Source organism: Microcaecilia unicolor, chromosome 9 (genome assembly GCF_901765095.1).
Source record: "Microcaecilia unicolor chromosome 9, aMicUni1.1, whole genome shotgun sequence".
Taxonomy (NCBI): Eukaryota; Metazoa; Chordata; class Amphibia; order Gymnophiona; family Siphonopidae; genus Microcaecilia; species Microcaecilia unicolor.
Genome location: NC_044039.1, coordinates 144,003,512 through 144,029,790, shown reverse-complemented (window position 1 = coordinate 144,029,790; position 26,279 = coordinate 144,003,512). Strand labels below are relative to the sequence as shown.

The 26,279-nt window shown below is 43.0% G+C and overlaps 1 protein-coding gene across 1 annotated transcript in view; it reads left to right on the top strand.

Annotated features, from left to right (window-relative positions):
- Nucleotides 1–1,258: 1,258 nt before the first annotated feature.
- The window catches only part of PLA2G4F (phospholipase A2 group IVF), a 126,024-nt gene continuing 101,003 nt past the window's right edge, over nt 1,259–26,279 (top strand). The window contains exons 1-6 of the mRNA XM_030214754.1: nt 1,259–1,554; nt 6,404–6,476; nt 10,754–10,890; nt 17,223–17,351; nt 18,631–18,671; nt 22,142–22,184. Coding sequence (XP_030070614.1) covers nt 1,435–1,554; nt 6,404–6,476; nt 10,754–10,890; nt 17,223–17,351; nt 18,631–18,671; nt 22,142–22,184 — 543 coding nt within the window. The 5' untranslated portion in view covers nt 1,259–1,434. The remainder of the gene's footprint in view (nt 1,555–6,403; nt 6,477–10,753; nt 10,891–17,222; nt 17,352–18,630; nt 18,672–22,141; nt 22,185–26,279) is intronic.

Genomic DNA, 26,279 nt, shown 5'->3' with positions numbered 1-26,279 from the left:
TCACAATCCTGTCACGAGTTAACGACTTTGAATAACTTTGTCATCAGCAAATTTAATTACCTCGCTAGTTACTCCCATCTCTAAATCATTTATAAATATATTAAAAAGCAGCGATCCTAGCACAGACCCCTGAGGAACCCCACTAACTACCCTTCTCCATTGTGAATACTGCCTTTTTAACCCCACTCTCTGTTTCCTATCCTTCAACCAGTCTTTAATCCACAATAGGACTTTTCCTCCTATGCTATGACCCTCCAATTTCCTCTGTAGCTTTTCATGAGGTACCTTGTCAAACGCCTTTTGAAAATCCAGATACACAATATCAACCAGCTCCCCTTTGTCCACGTTTGTTTACTCCTTCAAAGAATTGAAGTAAATTGGTCAGGCAAGATTTCCCCACACAAAAGCCGTGCTGACTCAGTCTCAGTAATCCATGTCCTCGGATGTGCTCTGCAATTTTGTTTTTAATAATAGCCTCTACCATTTTCCCCGGCACCGACGTCATACTTACCGGTCTATAATTTCCCGGATCTCCCCTGGAACCTTTTTAAAAAATGGGTGTTACATTGGCCACCCTCCAATCTTCCGGTACCACGCTCGATTTTAAGGATAAATTGCATATCACTAGCAGTAGCTCCGCAAGCTCATTTTTCAGTTCTATCAGTACTCTAGGATGAATACCAACCAGTCCAGGAGATTTGCTACTCCATGTGTCCCAATGAACAGAGAGTTTAATTTTATTTCCATTTAATTTCAATATATTCCATCATCTTTATAGCCCCAGGCTTCCCAATCCAGATTACAATAGTTAAGATGAACCCATCAGGAAATAGGATATTCTCACTGAAATCTGGCCATCTGTATTGTATACAGTGCATTTATTTAGATTTTAGTGTAGAAAAATGAGCACAAAATACTGAGTTTAAAATTGCTGTTTCTACCAGCTATAATAATTTTTAAGCTGTTTTAGTTATATTCAATTGTTATTTAATGACATTTATATCTACATCTGGGAAGCTTTCAAATAAACTAAAAAAAACTGTAAAAATATGTATATATTTTGTCCTTCACCTTTGTGCCTCTCCCACTGAAACAGCTTTAGACTTGTTACAAACAGACAAACATTAAAGAACGATAACGTGGATGCAAAAGGTCATAGGGTTGCTTGCTTGCTTTGTTTTGAGTGTACTAGAGATTACGGCTGCGCTAGGGGTGGAAACAGAGATTAACCTCATTGGCTTCCTTGCTTGCTGTGGACTAGCTAGATAGGCTCACTTCCACTCCTGTCTATGAAACCTCATTGGCGGGGACACACACAGCTCACGCAGGAGGACTCCACTGTGAATGTGAACTAGACGGGAGCTAAGTTGACGCAAACACCCCGGTTTACGGGTCAGTGAAAGTAGGCGCGCTGGGACCGGGAGCGCTGCCCTCATGCTCGGTAGAATGTTCTCCTATCCTCGAGCACTGCCTGTGTTGGCCGCGATGCTCTTTCAGCACAAAAAAGAGCGCAAAAAGGCAGCAGGTACTAACCGGCGGCTCCTCACCTGGAAGGTAAGTGCGAGAAGGGGGGCGCGTGCAGCAGCACTGACAGCGCGAAGACCCCTCCCACCAAGGGCTCACGCAGGGTGGTGGGGGAGGAGGTCGTCTCTCCTCACCTAGGTAAATGCGAGAAGGGGGGGGGGGGGCGCGTGCAGCACTGACAGCGCGAAGACCCCTCCCACCAAGGGCTCGCGCGGGGTGGTGGGGGAGGAGGTCGTTTCTCTTTCGGCTACCAGCATTGTGCTACGTAGTTAAGAAAGGCGAGGAAGAGGGAGAGCAGGTGACTGTCAATCATTTGCCCTTTCAGCAAAGTAAAGTGTGGCCAGCCAGGGAAGGACATACGTACCTATGCCATTATGTTGACTTTCTATAGTGGAAAGGAAATCAATGTCACCCATGAGAATGCGTTTATGCAACCATAACCCGCCTTCTTTCTTTCTACAAAATAGATTTGTACTTTTGTCACCATTCATAAAAGAGCTGTAAAGGCTCTGGGATTCAGGGAACTCTTACTCAATATGTCAAAGGTTGGGCACGGCATATATACATACTTCCTGGATGTCGGTATTCTGAAAATACTGTACTCTTGCCGTTTGTTTGGCTTAAGTGGAGAACATAGTTTAATAAAAATAGAAACACTGATATGCAGTGAGCCGAAAGAGAGATCTCATTTTACAGAGAAGCAAGGCACAGTCAGCTGTGGAACTAAAAAAAAAAATCCTACGTGGCTATTGTGTTGAGAGAGACTCTTCTGGTTCTTTTTGCCCTCTGTGAAGGGGTTATTAATGCTTTGGGAAATACCCGTAGTTTAAGTACACCACATCAACTAATTTAAGTACAAAAATTATGGGAAGGTATATTTTTGTTAGACATATCTGGAGGGAATTTAAAAGGAATATATAGAGCAAATACAAGAACTGCAAAGCAGCATTCTTCTTGCAGGACAAATTTCATATAACAGAGCACTTTCATTGGTTAGTTTTCAGGGATAAGGATAGGCTCTGGATTGCATATGTATGAAGCACAGTTTCTTATACAAAAGCCATCTTGTGTAATTTCTTCATGTAGTTTAGCACATATCCAGTGATTTGGAGCACTGTATATAGGTTTCCTTTTGCAGGATTCCAGTGTTTTTCTGCTAAGATAAATAGATTTGTCACAGGGGGTCAGATGTAATAAAAGTTTACTCATTTATATATTACGAAGGACAACTCCATTACCACTTATTAGCCAGGTAAACTTATGGAACCAGTGAAGATTGGAACATATAAGCCACTGTATATAAGGAGGTTAATACAGTGCTTTACCACTGAGGTTCACTGGCCAACCCTCCATTGGTATTGATTTTCTCTGGAACATAGGGTGGTCTATGAAGTATATTAGACATCCTAGATTGTAGTTCTGATCATCCAGTATTAAACTGAAGGTGCCTCACTTGATTTGGAATGTTTAAAATACTAGCATTTATGTGCATATGAGTGTGCACATATCTGTGTAACTGCTAGCAGGGCGCCTAAGCACTGTTCTGCAAATACCTTCTTAACTTACATAACATGCATTTACAAGGAGGGGTATACAGGGGCAGAGCTTAGACGGGACATAGGCAGGGTTCTCTCTTCCTCATGTATCGTCATTGGTGATACGCGGAAACCTTTTGCTCACTGTGCAGCACCGGCTAATAAAGGGGAGATGTGCTAGAAGTGGAGTGGAACAGGTAGACGTGAATCGCTTGTTTATGCTTTCCAAAAATACAAGAACCAGGAAGCATGCAATGAAGTTACTAAGTAGTAAATTTAAAACAAATCAGAGAAAGTATTTATTCACTCAGCGTGTTATTATTAAACTCTGGAATTCATTGTCAGAGAATGTGATAAAAGCAGTTAGCTTAGCAGGGTTTTAAAAGGGTTTGGAATATCAATAGAAATCAAACAAAATAAAACATGGAAAAGAAAATAAGATGATATCTTTTTTATTGGACATAACTTAATACATTTCTTGATTAGCTTTCGAAGGTTGCCCTTCTTCGTCAGATTTGAAATAAGCAAATGTGCTAGCTGAGAGTGTGTATAAGTGAAAACATTCAAGCATTACTATGACAGTCTGACAGGGTGGGAGGATGGGGGTGGGTAGGAGGTATGCATGGGGACATCAAAGCATATCATTGATATTCTAACAGGATGGGTGTGGATAGGTGAGGGGTGATCAACAGAGAAATACAGCTTTATGGTTTATATTGGGCTAGGAACCCCAGATCCTTGTTAAGTCCTTTCTGTTGGGTGTTAAAATATTCAATCATTCTGACTTCAAAGGTCTTACGTTCTTGTATGGTTTTAAAGTTACCTTTCAGGGTTTGGACAAATTCCTATAAGAAAAGTCCATAAGACATTATTAAAGTAGACAAGAAAATCCACTACTTATTCCTGGGATAAGCAGCATAAGATCTGTTTTTACTCTTTTGGGATTTTGCCAGATACATGTGACCTGGATGAGCCACTGTTAGGATACTGGCCCAGTATGGCAATGCTTATGTTCCTATGTTCATTCTTTGCGCCTAAAAGTTGTTGCCCTCTTTATCGAATTACCTCCTTAGCCTTTGCTAATTCCTGTGTTAACTGCATAGCATGGAATAAGACAGGGAATGAACATGGTGGCGTTAAATGTATCTGTGTTATCTGTCATGCACTTAGGGGCCCTTTTACTAAAGGGTTGCCACATGACAACCCAGACTACCGCCAGCCCAATGCGGCCGCTGGTGGTAGTTCCGCGTCCAGTGCACGCCATGTCCGGTGTTGCTGGATTAAAAAAAATACCGCAGGGGGTTACTGCCGGGGTAGGGCAGGAGCTCTTACTGCCACCTCAATGGCCATGTGGGGGGTTTTTGGGGCTTTTTACCCGCTGTGGTAAAAAGGGCCCTGACGTGTGGCAAAAACAGCCACTGTCTTCTACTTCAGGGCCCTTTTTACTGCAGCTTGGTAAAAGGGCCCCCTAATATATTTTTTCGGCAATAACTTCATGGGCAGATGCCAGACATATCCTCAACACTTATGCCCTAATTCTATGTATTTTAACGTTAGTCCCACCAACTGCAGAATTAAACTATATTTCACAACAGTGCCATAGCCAAGGGTGGGCCTGGGTGAGCTCAGGCCCACCCAGTAGCAGGACACTTCTGATGTGGCTGGCAGGGATTTCCAAGCCCCACCAGCTGAAAACTCCCAACAACTTTCCTCCTGCATATCTTCACCTGCAGCAAGCAGTGACGGATACATACTACTCGCACCGGCCCCACAGCCTTCCCTCTGTTGTATTCCTGCCTATGCAGAAACAGGAAGTTGCGTTAGTGGGAAGGCTGTGGGGCCAACATGAGAAGTGTATTAGTTGCTGGTTGCTGCTGGTGAAAATCTGCTATTTAAAAGGTATGCGGGAGAGGGGGATGTTTGAGAGACCGTATGGCATGCAGGTGAGAGAAGGAGAGACCAAATCACCTGTCGGATGGGGCGGGGATCTTCTGCCCACTCATCTTGGGCCCAGGCCCACCCAAAATTGGGTGTCTGGCTACGCCCCTGTTTCACAAACAATGTGATGTATCACTATTTTCTATGTCAAGCACTGTTTGTATCTAAGGAATACTTCTCCACCGTTCAGTAAACTTATAAATCAAAATATAAAGGAACCTCAGTATGGGGGTCTAGTGGACAAAAGATTTCAGTGCCGCTAAAGACTTGTCCAAATTCGTCACTGGTCCCCTATTATTCCAATTTATTTTAATTTTTAGTCTATGAAAATTTTCAAACATCTACATATATCCCAAAATCATTAATGTACTTAGGCTTTGCTTTAACTTTAGTTGAAACAATGTCGGCTGTGGGTTCTGGTATCCAGCATCATGCTACATGTTTCGCCTAGGAATGACTTTTTCAAGGATTACCCTCTAAGAAAGACAAAAAATATGTCAAACTTGTATCAGCATTATGGATATACAAACGATTAAAAGTAATATTTAATCTCACCAATTTTTTACGCCTGCCATACATGCCGACAGCCTACCTTATGTCATCAAGATGGTGGCTGAGCATTTTAAACTGAGTTTTTAAAGGGCCACTAATTCTATATATGGCACTCAAAATTGCCCATGCAAATTTGGGCACGTTCCCAATTTGCATGTGCAGTTTAATTGGTATTAATCATTGCTAAGTGGCATTAATCAGCACTAATTGACATTAATTAAAATTTATGTGCACATCTTCAGGCTCTGGGATCTGCATGTAAATTTTATGTGCTGATCTGAAAGGGGGGGGCACGGGCGGATCGGGGGTGTTCCTGGAATTTGTGTGCAGCTTTATAAAAATCAGGGAGAATTTACACTAGATTTGGTGTAAAAACTGGTGCCCAACTCTGAACACTGTTTATTGAATAGGGCTTAAAGCTAATTTTTATGTGCACTGAAATTTGGGCACTATTTATTGAATTGAGTCCTTAATGCTGAGGCTTTGCAGTTACCACATAGTAATTTGGGCAGTAACCACATAGAAACTGCAAAACCATACTGCATTTGAGTAAAAGGGTCCCTTGTTTCTATTGTAGCAGAATACGCTCAGTTGAAGATTACAATAAAAACATGAAACACTCCGGCCATTTTAGGGTCACTACCTAGCTCCAGGTTATCAGAATTAGTTGAGTCAGATCTGGTTTTTCAACTCTTGTTTCAAAGGTATGTATGTGGAGAAATTCCAGGAATACATAAAAAAAAATGTTGAGTAACCACTCTTGACTGTTCTGCGCCTTTGGTTTGTTGTGCCAGTGTCAGAGGAGGGGGGGGGACGGCACAACAGATTTTATCTACCAGATTTTTGTTTTTCAGTGGGAGACACACCCCTACTACAATCTGAGTGTGAAAATCCTGAGAGCCAGGAACATCAGGACTACAGACCTGTGTAAGTTATTAATTGTGCTGTTGCTTGAGAGCCAAGCTGGTAATTAGGCCATGTCGCTGTGTTCTTAAATGGCAAATAATTCATATATTTATGTGAACATCTGAACAGACAGTTAATTCAGTATGTCTTTAACAGTGCATCTGTTCCAGCACCTGCATAGCTTATCACTTTGCCCTTCTTTTTAATTAATGTTCCACTTTGAAGCAAAGGAAAACAAACAAACTCAAACTAAATTGAGGCATATTAGTGCTAAAATCAGAACATATGAGCCTGTTAGTACTCAGCCTTACGAAAGTTTGCTAAATTTTATCAGAAAAAGACTACATTTACCATTTATTTTTAACTAATTGTGAGGCAGATAAAGACAATGCCTTAAAAGTAACTGGAGGTGAAACGAGAAGGCAGAGGTTGAGTGCACCTTAATGACAGTGTCACCTTTGACATGAAAGTATGGGAGATTCTGGGGCAGAGGGAAGAATTAATGGATGTCCCACCATCATATGAAATGGAATATGGCTAAGACACAGAGTTTCTTATTTTTCACCTTAAACGTACCTCTCCTCTTTCCCCATTTTCTGTTTTTCTGGATAACACTGTCATCCTTCATCTCTCCTCAGCTCATAACCTTAATCTTTGGCTTCTTTTTTCTTTGTCTGCACATATCCAACAGATTGCTAAAACCTGTAATTTCTTTCTCAGTACATCACCACAGTTTGTCCCTTCCTTTCTGAATACATTACCAAAATCCTTATGCTTGTATTTTAGAAGAGAGTATGTCATTTCCCTCTTATTTTTAGTTAACATAAGGGGTCAAACTAAAGTTTATTCCAGTTGTTGAATCTGGGAATAATGCTTAGTAGAACCAGCCCGACGCGCGCACTGTTTGTTCTTCCTTACTTTTGACTTCTGCTGCATCTTGCTGTATGGCTTTCATTTCTCCTCACTGGACTGCTGCATAAGTACATAAGTGTTGCCATACTGGGACAGACCAAAGGTCCATCAAGCCCAGCATCCTGTTTCCAACAGTGGCCAATTCAGGTCACAAATACCTGGCAAGATCCCCAAAAAAGTACAAAACATTTTATGCTGCTTATCCCAGAAATAGTGGATTTTCCCTAAGTCCAATTTAATAATGGTCTGTGGACTTTTCCTTTAGGAAACCGTCCAAACCTTTTTAAAACTCTGTTAAGCTAACCACCTTTACCACATTCTCTGGCAACGAATTCCAGAGTTGAATTACATGTTGAGTGAAGAAAGATTTTCGCCGATTCGTTTTAAATTTACTACTTTGTAGCTTCATCGCATGCCCCCTAGTCCTAATATTTTTGGAAAGCGTAAACAGACGCTTCAAGTCTACCCGTTCCACTCCACTCATTATTTTATAGACCTCTATCATATCTCCCCTCAGCCGTCTTTTCTCCAAGCTGAAGAGCCCCAGCCGCTTTAGCCTTTCCTCATAGGGAAATCGTCCCATCCCTGTTATCATTTTCGTCGCCCGTCTCTGCACCTTTTCTAATTCCACTATATCTTTTTTGACATGTGGCGACCAGAATTGAACACAATATTCAAGGTGCGGTTGCACCATGGTGTGATACAAAGGCATTATAACATCCTTATTTTTGTTTTCTATTCCTTTCCTAATAATACCTAACATTCTATTTGCTTTCTTAGCTGCAGCAGCACAGTGAGCAGAAGGTTTCAACGTATCATCGACAACAACACCTAGATCTCTTTCTTGGTCGGTGACTCCTAACGTGGAATCTTGCATTATGTAGCTATAATTTGGGTTCCTCTTTCCCACATGCATCACTTTGCACTTGCACACATTAAACGTCATCTGTCATTTAGACGCCCAGTCTTGTAAGATCCTCTTGTAATTTTTCACAATCCTCCCCGCGATTTAACTACTTTGAATGACTTTGTGTCGTCAGCAAATTTAATTACCTCACTAGTTACCCCCATCTCCAGGTCATTTATAAATATGTTAAAAAGCAGCTGTCCCAGCACAGACCCCTGGGGAACCCCACTGACTACCCTTCTCCATTGAGAATACTCACCATTTAACCCTACTCTCTGTTTTCTATCTTTTAACCAGTCTTTAATCCACAATAGGACACTACCTCCTATCCCATGACTCTCCAATTTCCTCTGGAGTCTTTATGAGGTACTTTGTCAAACGCCTTTTGAAAATCCAGATACACAATATCAACCGGCTCACCTTTATCCACATGTTGTTCACACCCCTTCAAAGATTTCCCTTCACTAAACCCATGTTGGCTTTGTCTCATTAATCCATGCTTTTGAATATGCTCTGCAATTTTGTTCTTATAATAGTCCGTACCATTTTGCCCGGCACCGACGTCAGAGTCACTGGTCTATAATTCCCGGATCTCCCCTGGAACCTTTTTTAAAAATCAATTGACTTCACACTGGTGTTTGTGATTCTTCACTTTGTTGCTTTCTAGTTTCTACAAAATGCTGCTGCTGGTCTACTCTACAGCTTCCCACATTATTCTCAGCTTACTATGCCCTGTAGGTTATCTTCCTGTGATCTGTCCTTGACCATGGTATACAAATGTATTCATGGCCTTGCTCAGTGCTCTGCTTCACCCTTGCAGACTTGCCTGGTCTCCTCACCCAAACTCATGCACTCTTCTCCCTACCATCTCCACACTGAGCAAACAACCTTTCATTTTGTTTTTTCAACTGCTAGAACCTACTTGTTGAAACAGCTCTCCTCCCATTCCATTTACTCTGATACACAATCTCCTACCTTGTAAACCTCTCTTTTCCAAATAGCATATCCTGATATATGATTAATTCTTGGCACACTTCCTATCTATATACTGCTCTTTCACTGTCCTGTATTTTTCTTACTGTGAGACACCTTGGTATGAGAACTACAAATAAATGAAAGAGGTTTTGCTAGTATTTCTATCTTCAGATTGGTCTGATCAGTTACATAAAATGTCAGGGTGACCTTACGCAAGCTCATAATCACCAGTTCAAAGAATAATGGGTAGGGACAGTTTTTTTTTGCACACCTGGAGGGGCATTTTCGATATGTCGTCTAAGTCTGACTTTGAACGTTTAAAAAAAAAACATCCAAAATCTAAATAGGAAAAGAAGGTCATTTTCAAAAAAGAAAAACATCTATCTTTTTTTTCGAAAATACTGTTTTGTGATTTGGACGTTTTGTTTTTTGGATGTTATGTGATTTGGACGGTTTTTTTTGGTTCATTTTCGAAAAAAAAAAACACGTCCATGTTCAAAACGCACAAAGTCAAGCCATTGGGATGTAGGAGGAGCCAGCATTTTTAGTAGACTGGTCCTCCTGACATCCAAAGACAGCAATAGGGCACCCCCGAACCCCACCCCGATCCCCAAGCCAGTGCCATAGGGGCTCCAGTCCCCTCAACCCCCTCCCCCGACAAGTTCATGGGGGGCTGGAGATCCAGTGGATCTCCAGCCACCCTAATTTCCTCTCACACCCCAAAATAAAATCCCTGGTGGCCCAAGGATGCATTCCAGGATGCACTGGTAGGGCTGGGTGCCACCATTTTCAAGGCGGCACTGGACAAGGAGGGAGTGTACTAATCCCTTCTCTGTCACATGAGGTACGGGGGGGGCGGGGAAGGGGGTGACTACACAACCAAGTTGGGGGACTTATTTTGGGGGTGTGAGGGGGGTTAGGGGGCTGGAGATCCACCGGATCTCTAGCCCCCCGTGAACTTGGGTCGGGGGAACTACAGCCCCGTGTTGCTGGCTTGAGGTGGGGGGTCGGGGTTCCTGTGGGGGGGTAGTTTTTACTGGGAATGGGGGGCCTGCTTGCATGCAAATGCGTGCTGGACAGGACTCACCATTCCTCCCCAATGGTCTGCAAACCCTAACGCCAGCTCCAAGCTGGTGTAGGGTTTGCTGTGGACAACGCACCCATGTTTGGTGCACTGCCTGCTGATTATTGGGGAGGAATAATAAAATACCTGTTTAGCATGCATTTGCATGCTACTTGTGGTCAGAGCCCGCAAGCACTTTGTTTCATGCGATTGGGGGCTCTGATCATTGGGTAGTAGCAAACATGGGCACTACTATGGTGCTAATAGCCTCTAGTGCCCATGTTTGCTTCTGATCATCTGCCCGCTGGTGTTTAATAGAAGAGAAAGTGGGAAGAAGGAAAAGAGGGCCAGGTGAGAAACTGCAATGAAGAATAGCAGGAGCTTCTGCAGGAATGGCATTGTTGATGGCAGGTCTTTAACGTCTTTCTTTCTTCCTGTTAGTATCCAAATCGGACTGTTATGTGGCACTGCGTCTCCCAACAGCATCTCCGATCACATCCCAAACCAAAGTTATTTACAATTCCAGTGATCCAGAATGGAATGAAACTTTTCATTATCGAATCCATGGTGCTTTGAAGGTGAGAGCCACTGGAAAGCACAAATGATGGTTGAGTAGCTGGATTATGCATAAACACTTTAAGGAAAAACCTTGTTTTTTCATAATATGTTCAAGTAACACCTCCCAACCCCCCACCCCCCCATGCACACACAGAATAAAACATGTAGAAACAAAGAAAATGACAGCAGATTAAGAACATATGACCTATCCAGTCCATGCACACCAACTACTAATCTCTACTGTCCATTAGAGATCCTCTGTGCTTGTTTTATGCTTCCTTGAATTCAGATACAGTCCTTGTCTTCACCATCTCCACTTGGAGGCCATGTCATGCATTCACCACCCTTTCTATAAAGAAGTATTTCCTTAGATTACTTCTGGGTCTAACCCCTTTTGTCTGTCCCCTTCCACCAGAATTGAACACAGTGCTCTAAAGGGGGGGAGGGGGTGTCTCATTAGAGACATATCCAGAGGTACAGTCACCTCCTTTTTCCTTCTGGCCATTCTTCTTCCTATACACCCAAGTATCCTTCTAAGAGAACATGAGGACCACTTTAAAAAAATAATCTGATACTGTTGCACTGGCCTGCAGCTCATTTTCTGTCCTGTGCAGTGTGGGTCACGCTGAGGGGCATAATCGAATGGCGCCGGCCAAATCGATGGGCGGCCATCTTCGGGGCCGGCTCCGCAAAGGGGTGGAGCCAAGCGTATTTTTGAAATACGCTTGGCGCTGACCAAATCGCTCGCCAGGGTTAGATGAGATGGCCGACTCTGATTTTCAGCCATAATGGAAACCGGAGCCGGCCATCTCAAATCCAGCGAAATGTAAGGTATTTGGGCGTGGGAGGAGCCAGCATTTCTAGTGCACTGGCCCCCTGACATGCCAGGACACCAACCGGGCACCCTAGTGGGTACTTTAAAAATTTAATAAAAAAAACAAAATTAGCTTCCAGGTGCATAGCACCCTTCCCTTGTGTGCTGAGCCCCCCAAATCCTCCCCAAACCCCCACTGCCCACAACGCTACACTATTACCATAGCCCTAAGGGGTGAAGGGGGGCACCTACATGTGGGTACAGTGGGTTTTGGGAGGCTCCCATTTACCAGCACAAATGTAACAGGTAGGGGGGGATGGGCCTGGGTCCACCTGCCTCAAGTGCACTGCACCCACTACAAACCGTTCCAGGGACCTGCATAATGCTGTCAGGGAGCTGGGTATGACATTTGAGGCTGGCATACAGGCTGGCAAAAAGTGTCTGATTTTTTTTTGTGTGTGGGAGGGGGTGGTGACCACTGGGGGAGTAAGGGGAGGTGATCCCCGCTTCCCTCCGGTGGTCATCTGGTCAGTTGGGGCACTTTTTTGGGACTTGGACCTAAAAAAAAAAGGGTTCAAATAAAACGGACCAAATTCTCCTGACGGACGGCTTTCTTTTTTCCATTATCAGGCGAAGCTGCCCATCTCAACGCATGCCCCCGTCCCGCCTTCGCTACCATTCCAACACGACCCCTTTCAACTTTCGCTGGCCCCGTGACGGAACGCAGTTGAAGTCGCCCAAAATCGGCTTTCGATTATGCCGATTTGGGCGGATTCAGGTGATCGCCGCCCATCTCTCGATTTGTTGTCGGCAGATGGGCGGCGATCACTTTGAAAATCAGCTGGGCTGTCATCCAGGTGTAGCTCTACATATGTAAGTGTCCCTCTCACTTCCTTTACAGTGTGTAACAAGATAGCCACTGCTGGGGTTTGGGGAGAAGTAGAACTGCCAGTGAAAAAGCATTTATATAAACTGTTATAAAAAGTTTTCCTTTTTTTCCCATTGATCACGTGCCTTTGGAAGAGTATTATCTTGAGGTTAGGGTTTAGTTTTGAATATGCTGAAATGTTTTCTTGTGATCATTCATTATGTGATGGGTTACCAGTTGCATAAAATCAACACTGATGTGACTCAGTGCTTATGGATGTAAAAATAATTTTAGAAGTGTAACTAGATTGAAAAAAAATGTTTTTTAATTAGGTTGGCTTACTCAAGGCCACTCTGCTGAGGGGCCTGGTTTCTAGATTGCTGGTTGATGGATGGTGTGAATGGCTGGTTGCTCCAGGGGCTTGGAGCCCATTGTATGTGGCAGCTGGAAACATTGGGATTTGTAACCCCATTATTATGATAGAGTAGGAGGAGGGGTGGCGTTGTGTTCCCCATGAACCTGCAAGTGCTCACGGTTTTGAGTTATGGTTGCATTTTGGGTCTGTGGGGTTGCAGGAGCTGAAGGGAGCCAGCATCAGGGCTCCTGCCTGGATCCTATGGATCAGGATGTAAATCATGACTATAAGTTTATGTGAAGGACCCGGGCCGGGTGAGGGAGAAAGCAAACTGTGCCTGCTGCAGAAGCTGGGACAGAACTAGAGCAAGGCCCTGCTGGTCTTGGGTATGCATGATGTGACAGGGCAAGCCCCAGAGATTCCCCAGTGAAGCAGTTGAGCTCAGAACTTCGGGTCCCAGAAGTCCTTGCAAGAATGAGAGAAGAGAGTAGTCCTAAAAAGATGGAATGGATTCCCAGTCCCAGCAGGGGGAGCAATGGCTCGAGGCAGGGTGAGCCTGTTACTCCTTTCCCCACTAGAGGGAGAGGGAAGGATGAAGCTCAGTTTCCCTGGCTTCGCCATCAGTATATAATTCCCCCCAGCTGTGAGAAGGGCAGAGCAGATTTCCATTATCGGTCGAGGACGCCCATGTGTTAGGCACGCCCCAGTTCCCGCGTTCGCTACACCTCCGACATGCCCCCGTGAACTTTGGTCATCCCCGCGACGGAAAGCAGTTGAGGACGGCCAAAATTGTCTTTCGATTATGCCGATTTGGGTAACCCTGTGAGAAGGACGCCCATCTTGCGATTTGTGTTGAAAGATGGGCGCCCTTCTCTTTCGAAAATAAGCCTGATAGTGTGTAAAAGCAAAAAAAAAAAATACTTGGTTTTTCTGAGTCAAAGGGCAAATGTTAAATCTATCTAGCCTCTATAGTATGGGAAGAGAAATTAATGTCAGTGAATGACAGAGAATAGAAGTCTGTCTGATGATTTAGCCTGACATAGGCACTTGCCTATTTCAAAATTGAACTGTATTGTAAAAGTGAAATGTCTGAGATTGTGACAAGATTATGGTTAGTTAGGAAAAAACCCTAATTATCCTTGCATTCCATTGGGTAGGAAGAAATAAAGAAAATGTGTGCGGAAGAAGGATATATTAAGAAAAATATATTAATTAGAGAGGTGGGCTTTCTTGTTAGTTTTGTGTAGTTAGATGTAGGTATGAAGGTGAAATAAAGAAGAGAATTACTTGCCTGAATGAGTCAACGCTGGTGATCCGTTGATGTTGTAAGGAGAAAATGTCTGGTGCCCACTGTTCAAGAGAGTTTAGGAAGAAATAAATAAGCTAAGTGACTGAGAAAATTTACAAGTGTGCACACTAAGAAATAGACAGACAGAAAGACAAACAGAGACAAAGGAATGAACCAAATACTTACCTGATAAAGATCCCAGATTCTGATGATAGGAGTGAGTCTGTAGGAATGAGTCTGCAGAGTAGAGCCTGGAAAAAAAGTAAAAGAAATTTAAAGTGTTGAGTACTTAACTGAGTTGGTTTATTTCAACAATTTTGTGAAATTGATTTAAAGGTGTAAATGTTTGTGGTAATACTATGAGGCTTATTTTCAAAGCACTTAGCCTCCCAAAGTTCCATAGAAACCTATGGAACTTAGCCTCCCAAAGTGCTTTGAAAATATGCCTCAATGTGATCTTTATGAGTTGAATCCAATTTGGCAGAAGCGATGAATTTGTTTTTTGAAGGAATGAAAAATTATGATTTTAGTGAAACGTTTTATTATTATTATTATTGCATAAACCAGTAACATCTCATTTGAGCAATTAATTACATCTTTATTGCAAAATCAAATAAATATACATTTAATGCTAAATTCCCTGGTTTGAAGTTGCAGTTAATTGGAGAAACCACCTTGATCAAAATAACAAAAATTTCCTAAAGTGTAACACCTTGCCCCACCACCAGGGGGTTTACAGATATATGGATCATGCATTTGATATACCACTTTCCTGTGGTAAACCAAAGTGGTTTACATATTATGTACAGGTACTTTCTCTGTCCCTAGTGGGCTCATAATCTAATTTATTCCTGCCTAGAATAACAAGATAGACATTCTCTTTCTATCTCTTTATCCATGTGGTCTGTACGTTATCTAGCAGTGATTACTGTGATGTTGATATTCAAAGCATATTCTTGTGTAAAACAGTGTTATACCCCTGGAACTTAGCTGCTTGGTACTTGTAGAGAGAGGAGCAGTCATACTACCTTTGTGGAATTTTAAGACTTTGTCACTCAGTGTATAATTAAGCGCTGGAGGATGTGGTAAAAGCAATTAGAATAGGGTTTATAAAGTTTTGGACACGTTCCTGAGGAAAAGTCCATAAACTGTTATTAAGGTAGACCTGGGGAAAGCCATGGTTTATCCGTGGGGGTAAACAGCCTGAAAGCTATCTACCTTTTATGATCCTACCAGGAAACAAGATATTAGGCTTGATGGACTTTTGATCAGACCCAGTATGGAGGTTCTTGTGTTCTTACGCACCCTGTAATCAACCATAGCTAGCTTAGTTTATTCCCACATGCACAGTGATATTTTTTTATCCCCCACAAGTTTCAAGTTTATTAGAATTTCTATCCTGTCCATCAGACAAGCCATCTGGATAGCTTATAAACTAATAAGCTAAAGCAGGGTAATAAAACTAGACAAACAAGATTAAAAAGAGAGTAGAAAAAAAGGAAGGAACTCCCAAAACTTATGTAGCCCCTCTTGTTGATGTAGTTTAGGCAATTGTCTAGTCAATGTCCTGGATGATGGGAAGAAAGGGCGCATATAGAATTTATTTGTTTGGGACCAGAGCTGGGTTCAGGTATATACTGGCAGGCTGGGCAAGCACTGCAGCAGACTTAATGCTCCCATGAATAACTTAGTCCACATCAGTTGTCAGCTTGAACCAAAACAAACTTCACTTTATCTCAATTAATGAAGTAAAGACACAGCCTTCATTTGATATACTGACAAGTCAACTTATTTACATCCGTTTCTCTGCTTTGTGGTGTTACTTCTGTTCTCCTTCTGACTGTGTCATTCATTATCAATCTTAGTCTCTCCTCTGGTCAGTTTCCCGATCAATGGAAATGAGCCATAGCCTGTCCCATTCTAAAGAAACCCAATCTAGATCCCATTGTTCCCAGCCATTATCGTCCTGTTTCTAAAAGCCCCTTTATGTCTAAAGTTCTAGAAAAAGTTGTGTTTTCTCAGCTCACTTCCTTCTCTGAAAAGGTTCTAACCCTCGTCAATCAGGGTTCTGGTCCTGGGGAACTGAGGAACTGAGTTCGATTCCCACTTCAGGCACAGCTCCTTGTGACTGTGGGCAAGTCACCTAACCCTCCATTGCCCCAGGTACAAATAAGTACCTGTATATGTAAGCCGCATTGAGCCTGCCATGAGTGGGAAAGTGCGGGGTACAAAAAAATATATATATATTATAGCACTGAAACAGTAATGACGACCGTACTCGGTGAAATCCGTTCCCATTTGGACCAGCACAAAATTGTTCTAGCTGTCTCCCTAGATCTCTCTGCACAGTGGCGTAGCTAAGGGGGAGCGCAGGTGGAGCAGTTGCTCTCCCAAACAGACTTTTAGAAAAAAATGGCGTCTATGCGCCTCTGCCACATGCCAATATCTTTCTCTGCCTGCGTCCTCTCCCCTCCCGCACAAGCTTCTCCCATCTCTTCTGCCCACTCTCTGCCATCCACGTGGCCGTTTTCACAGCCCTGAAGCGTTCTTCCTCTGGCACCGGCGATTCAGATAGTCAGCCTTCTGCCAGCGTCGGGGCTTCTCCTCAGGTGCGTTCCACTTCTGCGGAAAACAGGACGTTGCATTACAGTAGGCGGGACGCGCCTGAGGAGAGGCCCCCGACGCTGGCAGAAGGCTGACTATCTGAATCGCCGATGCTGGAGGTGGAACGCTTCAGGGCATTGAAAATGACACGCGGACTGTAGAGAGGCACGAAAAACCAAAATTGGGAACAGCAGGGATGAACTCATACAGCTAATATGCTGAATTTCTCCCAATGTTACACTTAAATAAATGGGCGGGGGGGGGGGGGTCGGGGACACATAAAGTTAAACACAACAGCTGTGTGGCTAAAGCCCACTTCCCGCGTTTGCAGAGGAGAGGATTATATTTGTCCTGTATGGTTCTTTCCTTTGTATGATTTTTGCTTTAATCCAAGAGAATTCAGTTGATCTCTCTTTCTTGCAGAACATTCTGGAACTCAAATTGTACGACAAGGACATTATACTGAACGATGATCTCGCTTCCGTTATTTTTGATGTGGGAAGTATTAAACCAGGGCGAAGTTTTAAGCGTGTATTTCAGCTGAATCCAAAGGTTAGTCTGTGTTATTCACCTCATGATAAGCGATATCAGGAGATCACAATTAGCCATGTTAAAAAATTTCTGTGAAGAACAGCGGTTCTCAGCCTAGTCCTCAGGACACACCCAGCCAGTTAGGTTTTCAGGATCTATACAATGAATAGGCATGAGATAGAGTTGCATACAATACAGGCAGTGTCTCATGCCTATTCATTTTGGATATCCTGAAAACCTGACTGGCTAGGTGTGTCCCAGGTACTGGGTTGAGAACCCCTGGTGTGGAGGCATGTATGCATGCTCAAGTATGTTTGTGTTAGAATGGTGTAACAAAGAGAGGGAACAAAGCACACACAAAATCCAAGCAAAAAAACAGCACAAAGGGCCTTTAAAAACAAAAGGGACACAGTGCTTATATAAAAAAATTTAATAATCCAAATTTGATTGAAGGGAGACCCGACATGGGCCGTGTTTCGGTGCCACCGCACCTGCATCAGGGGTCTACATAGAACACAGTATAATAAACATTCAAAATTAGATTCAAAATGCTGACATAATCACAGACATGATAATATAGATGGTCCAGCTCATAAGGGAACCAGTCAAGGTTTGATCACTTGCACACAGGGCTAATGTAGCCCTTCTTCTGGGTAGTTCTGTCAGACCAGAGGCTTATTTAGTCTGTGGGAAAGAGACTTGCAAATTCTGGCTGGGATTGGATTATTTGATTGGGGGAAGGGATTCTCCACTTCAAAGCCCAAGACATCCTATTTCTAATTCAAGAAGACACTTCAGGCAAGGTTAGGCCTCATTGTGAAGAGTGAGTGACATTGTGGCAGGCGTCCCTAGAAACCATAGGCATAGCCAGACCTCGATTTTGGGGTGGAGGGCCTGAGTCCAAAATGGGGGCACATTTTGTCCTGCCTCCCCACCGCTCTCCACCCCCACCCCCACCCCACATACCTGGGCTGGCGGGGGTCTCCCAGCCCCGCCAGCAGAGTCCTTCCTGTAGTGATACTTAGTGCCTCGCAGCCTTCCCTGCTTTCCCACCCTGGTGCGCATGCTTGGTTTTAAAACCGAGCATGCGCACCAGGGAAGGGGAAGCAGGGCAGGCAGCATGAGCTTCTGTAGGCCGAGCTTGGGGTCCTCTGCCAGCCAAATCAGCAAAAAAAGTGAGCTGGCATGGAACCGACTTTCACTAGTGTACATGAGGAGGATTTGCAGATAGGAAGCAGAGAGCTACACACTTTCACTTTAGCCTGTACTGACACCTAATCTCTATGCCTTTCTCTCCTAGAGTAATGAAGAATTAGAGGTAGAGTTTCGTGTTGAGGAATGGTAAGTCCACATTTCCTTACCATCCTTTATAAACTCATTGCTGTGAGGAATCTTGTGTTGCTGCGGTCCAAATGTTTTGTCGTGGGACATGCAAATTACTGAATTCCTCAGTTTCCTCAGTAAATTAACTCTTACTGTAACACTGGTTTACACACAACCCCCTCCCCCTCCTGATATGTCAGCAAGGGGCAGTCAGCAATTTTCAAGGCTGAATTTGACACAGACATTCATTCTGGGCACTGATTATTGAGGTCTTGCCCAGCCGTCAGAAGTTGTCCTGGTGTGGCTGATATTCAGTGTCAGTACCCAGATAGCTATTTGGATGAGATAGGGCTGCTCTTTCTGCAGTACTTCTTGCCCAGATAATTATCCATGCACTAGCACTGGATAACTTCCAGGCCCGCCCTGATTCCATCCACTGACTGCACCTGCTCTACCTGGACAATGCCACAGCAATAATGCTGATATTCAGTGGCACTATCCGGTTAAGCCCTGCTGGATATCAGCAGTTGGGCCAACCAGCGCAATTCCACTGGGCAGGATCCTTTCTTACACGATTCAAGGGGGAAGTTATTGATGTGGGCTACTGTCAAGAGGTGTTATTTTACAGTTAACCTTGGTTATTGGTAACTAGGGGGTCCTTTTAGTAAAGTGTGCTAATGAATTTAGCATGTGCTAACAATTAGCACACTATAAATGCTGCGCAGCCCATTGTATTCTTATGGGGTGCATGGCATTTAGTGCATGCTAATTGTCAGCGTGCGTTAAATCCACTAGCACGTCTTAGTAAAAGGACCCCTAGGTCTCACTGCATAAAATGGGACCTGTGCTAAAGTGGCATGAGTAAGTGGTAAAACAGTATAAGTTAATGGTAAAATAGCATGAGTTTGTGGTAAAAAGCACCAGTTTGTGGTCAAACAGCACCATTAAAAGTAGCACATGAATGGTAAAATGGCTCTAGTTAATGTTAAAGTGGCACTAGTTAATGGTAAAGTGGCACCAGTTAATGGTAAAATGGCACTAGTTAACGGTAAAATAGCATCAGTTAATGGTAAAATGGCACTAGTTAACGTTAAAATGGCAGTAGTTACTGGTAAAATGGCACAACTTAATGTTAAAATGGCACTAATTAATGGTAAAATACCACCAGTTAATGTTAAAATGGCACTAGTTAATGGTAATTTGGCACCAACACGATAACTACACCCTTAAATCTTTTAAAATATCAACCCCAAAGTGTTGATAGCCTGGATTCAGTTTTATTTTACATTCATAGCTATGGGATAAGTTTAAAATCTGTGTTTATTGTTCTTTTTATGCATTGGGAGTGTTTTGTGGCCTCTGACCAAGATAGATGTTAGCTTTCTGGGCATTTGAGTTAGTGCTACTGAGAGGTGGTAATATCTTTTTCAAACGCAACATTCTGTGCTTTATCAGATTAATTCAGTCTCCAAACTCAGAAAGTGACATGTTTCTTTTATTTTCCTTCATGGAGGAGATGTATGTTGCAGCAGACAGAGAAGCTAACGGAGAGTTTCACTTCTAGAGATATTATTATAATGTTAAAACTTATAGCCTGCCATTCTTACCAGCATAGGGTTTTAAAACATGCTATACATAATAAAATAAAACTATACAAGTATAAAACCTTCAGTCAATGATGATTGGGATTTCCCTTTTTTACTTGTTCAACCTATTCCTAATGGTAATAAATACAAATAAAACAGAAAATAAAATTAAAGATACCTTTTTTATTGGACTAACTTAATACATTTTTTGATTAGCTTTCAAAGGCAACACCTTAAGAACAGATGACAGTAGTTTTCTTAAACCAAATTCCTTTCAATTACAGTTCCAGATACAACTTTCAGCTCTATGTTTCCCACCTTGTTGTGCCATATCAATGCAATAGACTTCCTGAGTCAGTGCATTCTTATACTTCCTCTTTGGCCATTTTCAAATCCAGTCTAAACATTCACCAATATAGCTTAGTCTGGTCATTGCAACAGTGGGCTCCTCTGTAACCAAGAGCCTTAAATCCACAATGACCACAACTCCTCCTCCTCCCCCCACCACCAGAGGTGCTTTGAGTGATGTCTCTGTAGCATTCCCAGCTGACCCAAGGAGTGGGAGATCCTATTCAAGGATTGACTGTGTACCTTCCGCATGAATCACTGATCCTGCAATTTTTCCTTCTTTCCCCGTTACATTTTTTATTCCATTAAATGTGGAGATTATAGGGAGAGAGTCAGATTTTTGACACCACTCTAAGCAACTTCTCCTTTTTTCCTTCTATATAACAAGAGCTCCAGCGTCTGTACTTCTCCCCAGTGAGAGCTCTTCTCAGGTGTGTCCTTATAGAAGAGATCTTTCTCTTTTCAATCCATCCTTTAATATAAGAGCTGTCGAAGGTCCTGCCTGGTCAGTGGCGTTCCTAGGGTGGTTGAAACCCGGGGCGGATCGCCGATGCGCTCCCCCCCCGGGTGCAGCACGACCCCCCCCCCCCCCCCCCCCGGCGAAAGGACACCTCCCCACGGCGAAAGGACGGACACCTCCCCCCAGCGAAAGGACACCCTCCGGGTGCATTTTTACCTGCTGGGGGGGGGGGGGGGGGTGCCGCGCGCCTGTCGGCTTCGCTCGTTCCCTGCTCCTTCTGCCCTGGAACAGGAAGTAGCTTGTTTCGGGGCAGAGGGAGCAGGGAACGAGCAGAGCCGAAAGGCGCGCAGCACCCCCCAGTAGCGTGCACCCGGGGCGGACTGCCCCCACTGCCCCCCCTTGATACGCCACTGTGCCTGGTGCATGTGACATGCATAGATTGTTGCTTGTTTACTTAGGGGCCCTTTTACTAAGCTGCGGTAGGTAGGGAGAAGTGCGTGCCTACTTCATCCAAAAAGCACAGCTAAGGCATCCCGCAGTAGTGTGTCATTCAGTATGCTCTAATCCAAATTTTTTTAGCATGAGAGGTGTTCCCTGCGCTAATCAGGTAGAGCAGGCACACTGATACATGCTGCCCCATTAGTGCGGGTTTAGCTCAGGAGCCCTTAGCACTTACAAAATAGGTGTCAGCAAGGGCTCCCACAGCAATGGCCACGCGCTAATTGGGAATTTAGCGTGTGGCCATAACAGGAAAAGATACAAATGTGGCCATTTTCCAAACCCATGTGCTAACAACAGTGCCGGCCACTTTTTAGTTGGCTTAGTAAAAGAGCCCCTTAGTTTTATTTTGTGGGGTGTATAATTCTTTCCTCTCATAAATCGGTGTTCCTTTCAAAATAAATTTTTCTACGTGAACTTCCTATACCCGCATGTTGAATTAGGTGTGATGATGAAACTGCAGGTGGTCAAATGCATATAGACATAAACAGAAGGGCAGTGGCTCTCTCAACACAGACAGCATTCAGTGGACCTCAACTGGATTTTAGGAGCATAACTGAAAAGACAGAATTAATTCTTAATCCTTTCTTTCACAGCACAGACCCTCCCAAAGACGTCATCACCAATGGTGTCCTTGTGGTGAGTGAGAAGGCTCATGGGCACACTGCGGTTAAATTTAGTATGTTATTATGTGGCCATTTTCCAAAAATGTAGTAAGCATTAATGCATGCTTACAGCACCAAAAAAATGGCATACCTCGTGGAGTGCTGTATGCAGGGAGGTGGTTAAATGCCCTGGGGCAGAACAGATCAGGGATGCCCCGAGTGAAGGAATCCTTTTAGGGTATTCCTGTTGGTGGCAGTACCTGGGGAGAGCCCGGGGAAGAGGAGCGGCCTTCAGCAGGCATTGATACCCTATGTTTGCCAGAAGCAGAGGCTTCAGGGAAGTAGGACAAATTTCCTTAAAACTTAAATTGAGAAGAATGAGTGTTGATTAAACCTGTAAAGCTGTGTCAGAGAGAGACTACAGGGGTCTTGGAGTTAAAGAAAGTGACTGTTAGCTTGACGGAGTTTAAAAAGGGGTTAGATAGATTCCTAAAGGACAAGTCCATAGACCGCTATTAAATGGACTTGGAAAAATTCCGCATTTTTAGGTATAACTTGTCTGGAATGTTTTTACGTTTGGGGAGCGTGCCAGGTGCCCTTGACCTGGATTGGCCACTGTCGGTGACAGGATGCTGGGCTAGATGGACCTTTGGTCTTTCCCAGTATGGCACTACTTATGTACTTATGTACTTATGTACTTATGTACCTGTGGAAGCCGTGTCCAGGACAGGCTTTAGACATGAGGGAAAGGTAGTGTGCACTGAATTGTGAGAACTAGGATGAAGCTCCAAATGATTGTTTGCTTAAAGTATCTAACCTGTGGAGAGAACAGTCATGGAAAATCCTTGCTTTGCACTTAATAAAGCTCTTGTGTTACTTACAACCCTTGTGTGTGGATATATTCCTGAGGATTCCAACATGGCCGCAGATCCACGCTACCACGCAGCCCAAATGTATAAATTTTATTCCCAGTAAACAAATGCAAACACTGCAGACCAGTGACTAGTCTCTTCTCATGTATTAGTATTCACTCAGCCCGACATGATTTTCAGCATCTTGCCTACATCAGGGGCCAACTTCATAACAGGGGTGATTATAGACAATTAACTTACATTTTACTTTCAAGTACAAAATGTATTCACTAAGGCCCCTGTTTACTAAGCTGCACTGTAGGCGTGCAAATGTTTTACCGCGCGCTAACGATAGAAACACCCATTATATTCCTATGGATGTCTCTATCATTAACGCACGCAAAAACATTTGTGCACCTACACCGCAGCTTAGTAAACAGGGCCCTAAAACATTTAAAACTTTGTGGAAGTTAAGAAGAATTTGTACTTATTTTTCTTCAGAGATATTTTGACTTCTTGTTCAATCCTTGGTCTTGTCTTACATAGATTACTGTAAAGTTATTTATGTAGGTTGTAAAGCTGAGGTATTGCATAAATTACAATCAGCCCAAAATATGGTAGCACGATTAATTTATAGAATGTCTAATACGAGTGAGTCATGCCAATTATGTTAAAGTTTATATATATATATATATATATATATATATATATATATATATATATATATATATATATAGTGCAATCCGCTTAAGTGCAAGGGTCTGGGATCAAGAAATACATGCAGTTAACCGGAGCGTGCACTTAATCGTTGTGACCCAAAGAAGCTTGACATCTGATAAACATATGTACAGTACTGTTTATTATACGTACAGTATACAGTTTCCGTTAACTTGCCCGCTTGTAGCAGGTCACAATGGTTGCCTGTGTAAAATGATCCAGGCTTTCTGCATATGTAGGGAATCCAACAGTGATAGATTGCGAGCCAGTTCAGCAGCACATTTATCCTTGCCAGTCTGGTCATCCATAACGCTCATCAGATGACGTAGCACAAGAGCCCAATAATGTTGTTTGAAATTGGCTATTATGCCCTGATCCATAGGTTGGATCAAAGAGGTAGTGTTTGGTGGCACGAAGACCACCTTGATGTTAGACAGCCTGACATCATCACTGTGTGCAGCACAATTATCACAAAGCAACATAATCTGACGCTTTTCTGCCCGCATTCTAGTGTCTAACTTCTTTAGCCACTGCTTCCAAATTTCCCCAGTCATCCATGAATTTGCGTTAGCCTCGTATGACACAGGAAGTCGCTTAACATTCTTGAAGCAACGGGGCTGTTTGCTCTTTCCAGTGATGAGTGGTTCCAACTTCTCACTCCCATCCATATTGCAGCAAAAGAGGATCATCAGTCGGTCCTTCGACATTTTACTTCCTGTAGTTTCGGTTTGTTTGAATGCAAGTGTTCCATCAGGAATTGCTTGCCAGTAGAGACCGTTTTTGTCAGCATTGAAAATGTCACGAGGTGCAAACTCGTTCAAGATGGTAGGAAGAACTGAAACAGCCCAATTTTCAGCACGAAAGTCATCAGCGTCTTGTTTTTCACCATGCTGTTTCTTGAATTTTATATTGTTCCTGTCATTCAATCTTTCCAACCATCCAACAGTGGCTTTGAATTCAGTTAGTCCAAGACTTTCAGCTAGCTGATTAGCTTTCTCCATAAGCAGTGGACCACTGACAGGAAACTGCTCCTGACTTGAGAAAAACACCGAAGAAGAGCATGTTCTGCATTCTCAGCTTTTCCCGCCCGTTTTTGTTTCCTGTGTGAATTTGTATTGTTTTGCTAGTCTTCCAGAAGCTGATCTTTCTGCTTCAAGATACGTGAAATTTGACTGGGATTGGCACCATATTCTTTAACAATAGATGCTTGACTTTGTTTGTTTTCTAATTTTTTAAGAACTTCTATTCGTTCAGCCAGTGTAAGACTTTAACACTGGCTGAACAAATAGAAGTCTTACAGTTGTGCGACGATGATGACGACTCCAGTGTACACTCTAACAACATTCTTTCGCTTACTCTGCCTGTGGCAGTTAACCAACGAGATTTCAAATGTACCGCCCCTTTGTCACATGCCAATCGGCTTCCATATTCCATGCGTGCGCTTATGCGGAGTCTTTCCTGCAGAAGAGCGGTCTTAAACCATTCATATAAGCGAATCTTGTACTTATCAGTGGTTTGCTAAAATGAAGTTTGTCCCCATAGAAATTGATGGCGCCAAAAACAGGACCAAAGTATGGCATACAGTTAGAGCATGCGCTTATCCGACCTGCACTTAAATGGAGTGCACTGTATATATATATATATATATATATATATATATATATATATATATATATATATATATATATATATATATATGGAGGAAGGAAGGGAGAAAGAGCTGGCTTTTTTGGGAATAACCATAATGAATATGTATGAGATCTCATACATATTCATTATGGTTATTCCCAAAAAAAGCCATCTCTTTCTCTCTTCCTTCCTTCCTTCTTTCATCCTTATCCAGAGCTCCCTCTTCCTCTCCAGTAGTATTTCCCCACCCCCTTTCCCATACCATGCCAGTGTAGACCTTAGAAATGCATAAGCTCTATATGTAGATCCTTCAAGAGGTAGTGTGTCATGATTTAGGCTCTACACCCTTTCTGATGTTTTGGTGCCACCTCAGTAAGGCCAACACACAATCTCTCCAAGGCAAAACACTATACACAAACTTGTGCAAAAGCACACTCATAACCTTACCAAACCATAACAGCACTAATTCATTGGACAGGACGAGCTACAACCGTATGCATGGAAAGGGCACTGTAATTACACCGGGCTCTAAAACACTAGACACTACCTAGTGGAAAAAAAAAACAAAACAAAAAGGGCTGCAAATACTACACACTAGCAGAATACTGCACCTTGATCACACATGAAAAATACATGACACAACAGATATGACACAAGGAACTAGAAATAAAAAAATATGAAGGCACCCCTGTGGTTGAATAGCAAGGAGGTGGGGAGAGGGAAAGGGGAAAAAGGGGAGGGAGTGGGGAGGGAGGTTGGAAGGGGGGTTATGCAGAAACAAGTTGTTGTTTTCATGTTCATGTGTTGGAACTTTCTCTTTAATAAAAATGATTGAATATAAAAAAAATATGACGGCAAAATACTGAGCTGGAAAGTTACCTCAAGAAGTCAGACTCGGCATGCAGCAATACTAGAAAATTGAATCTTAAATG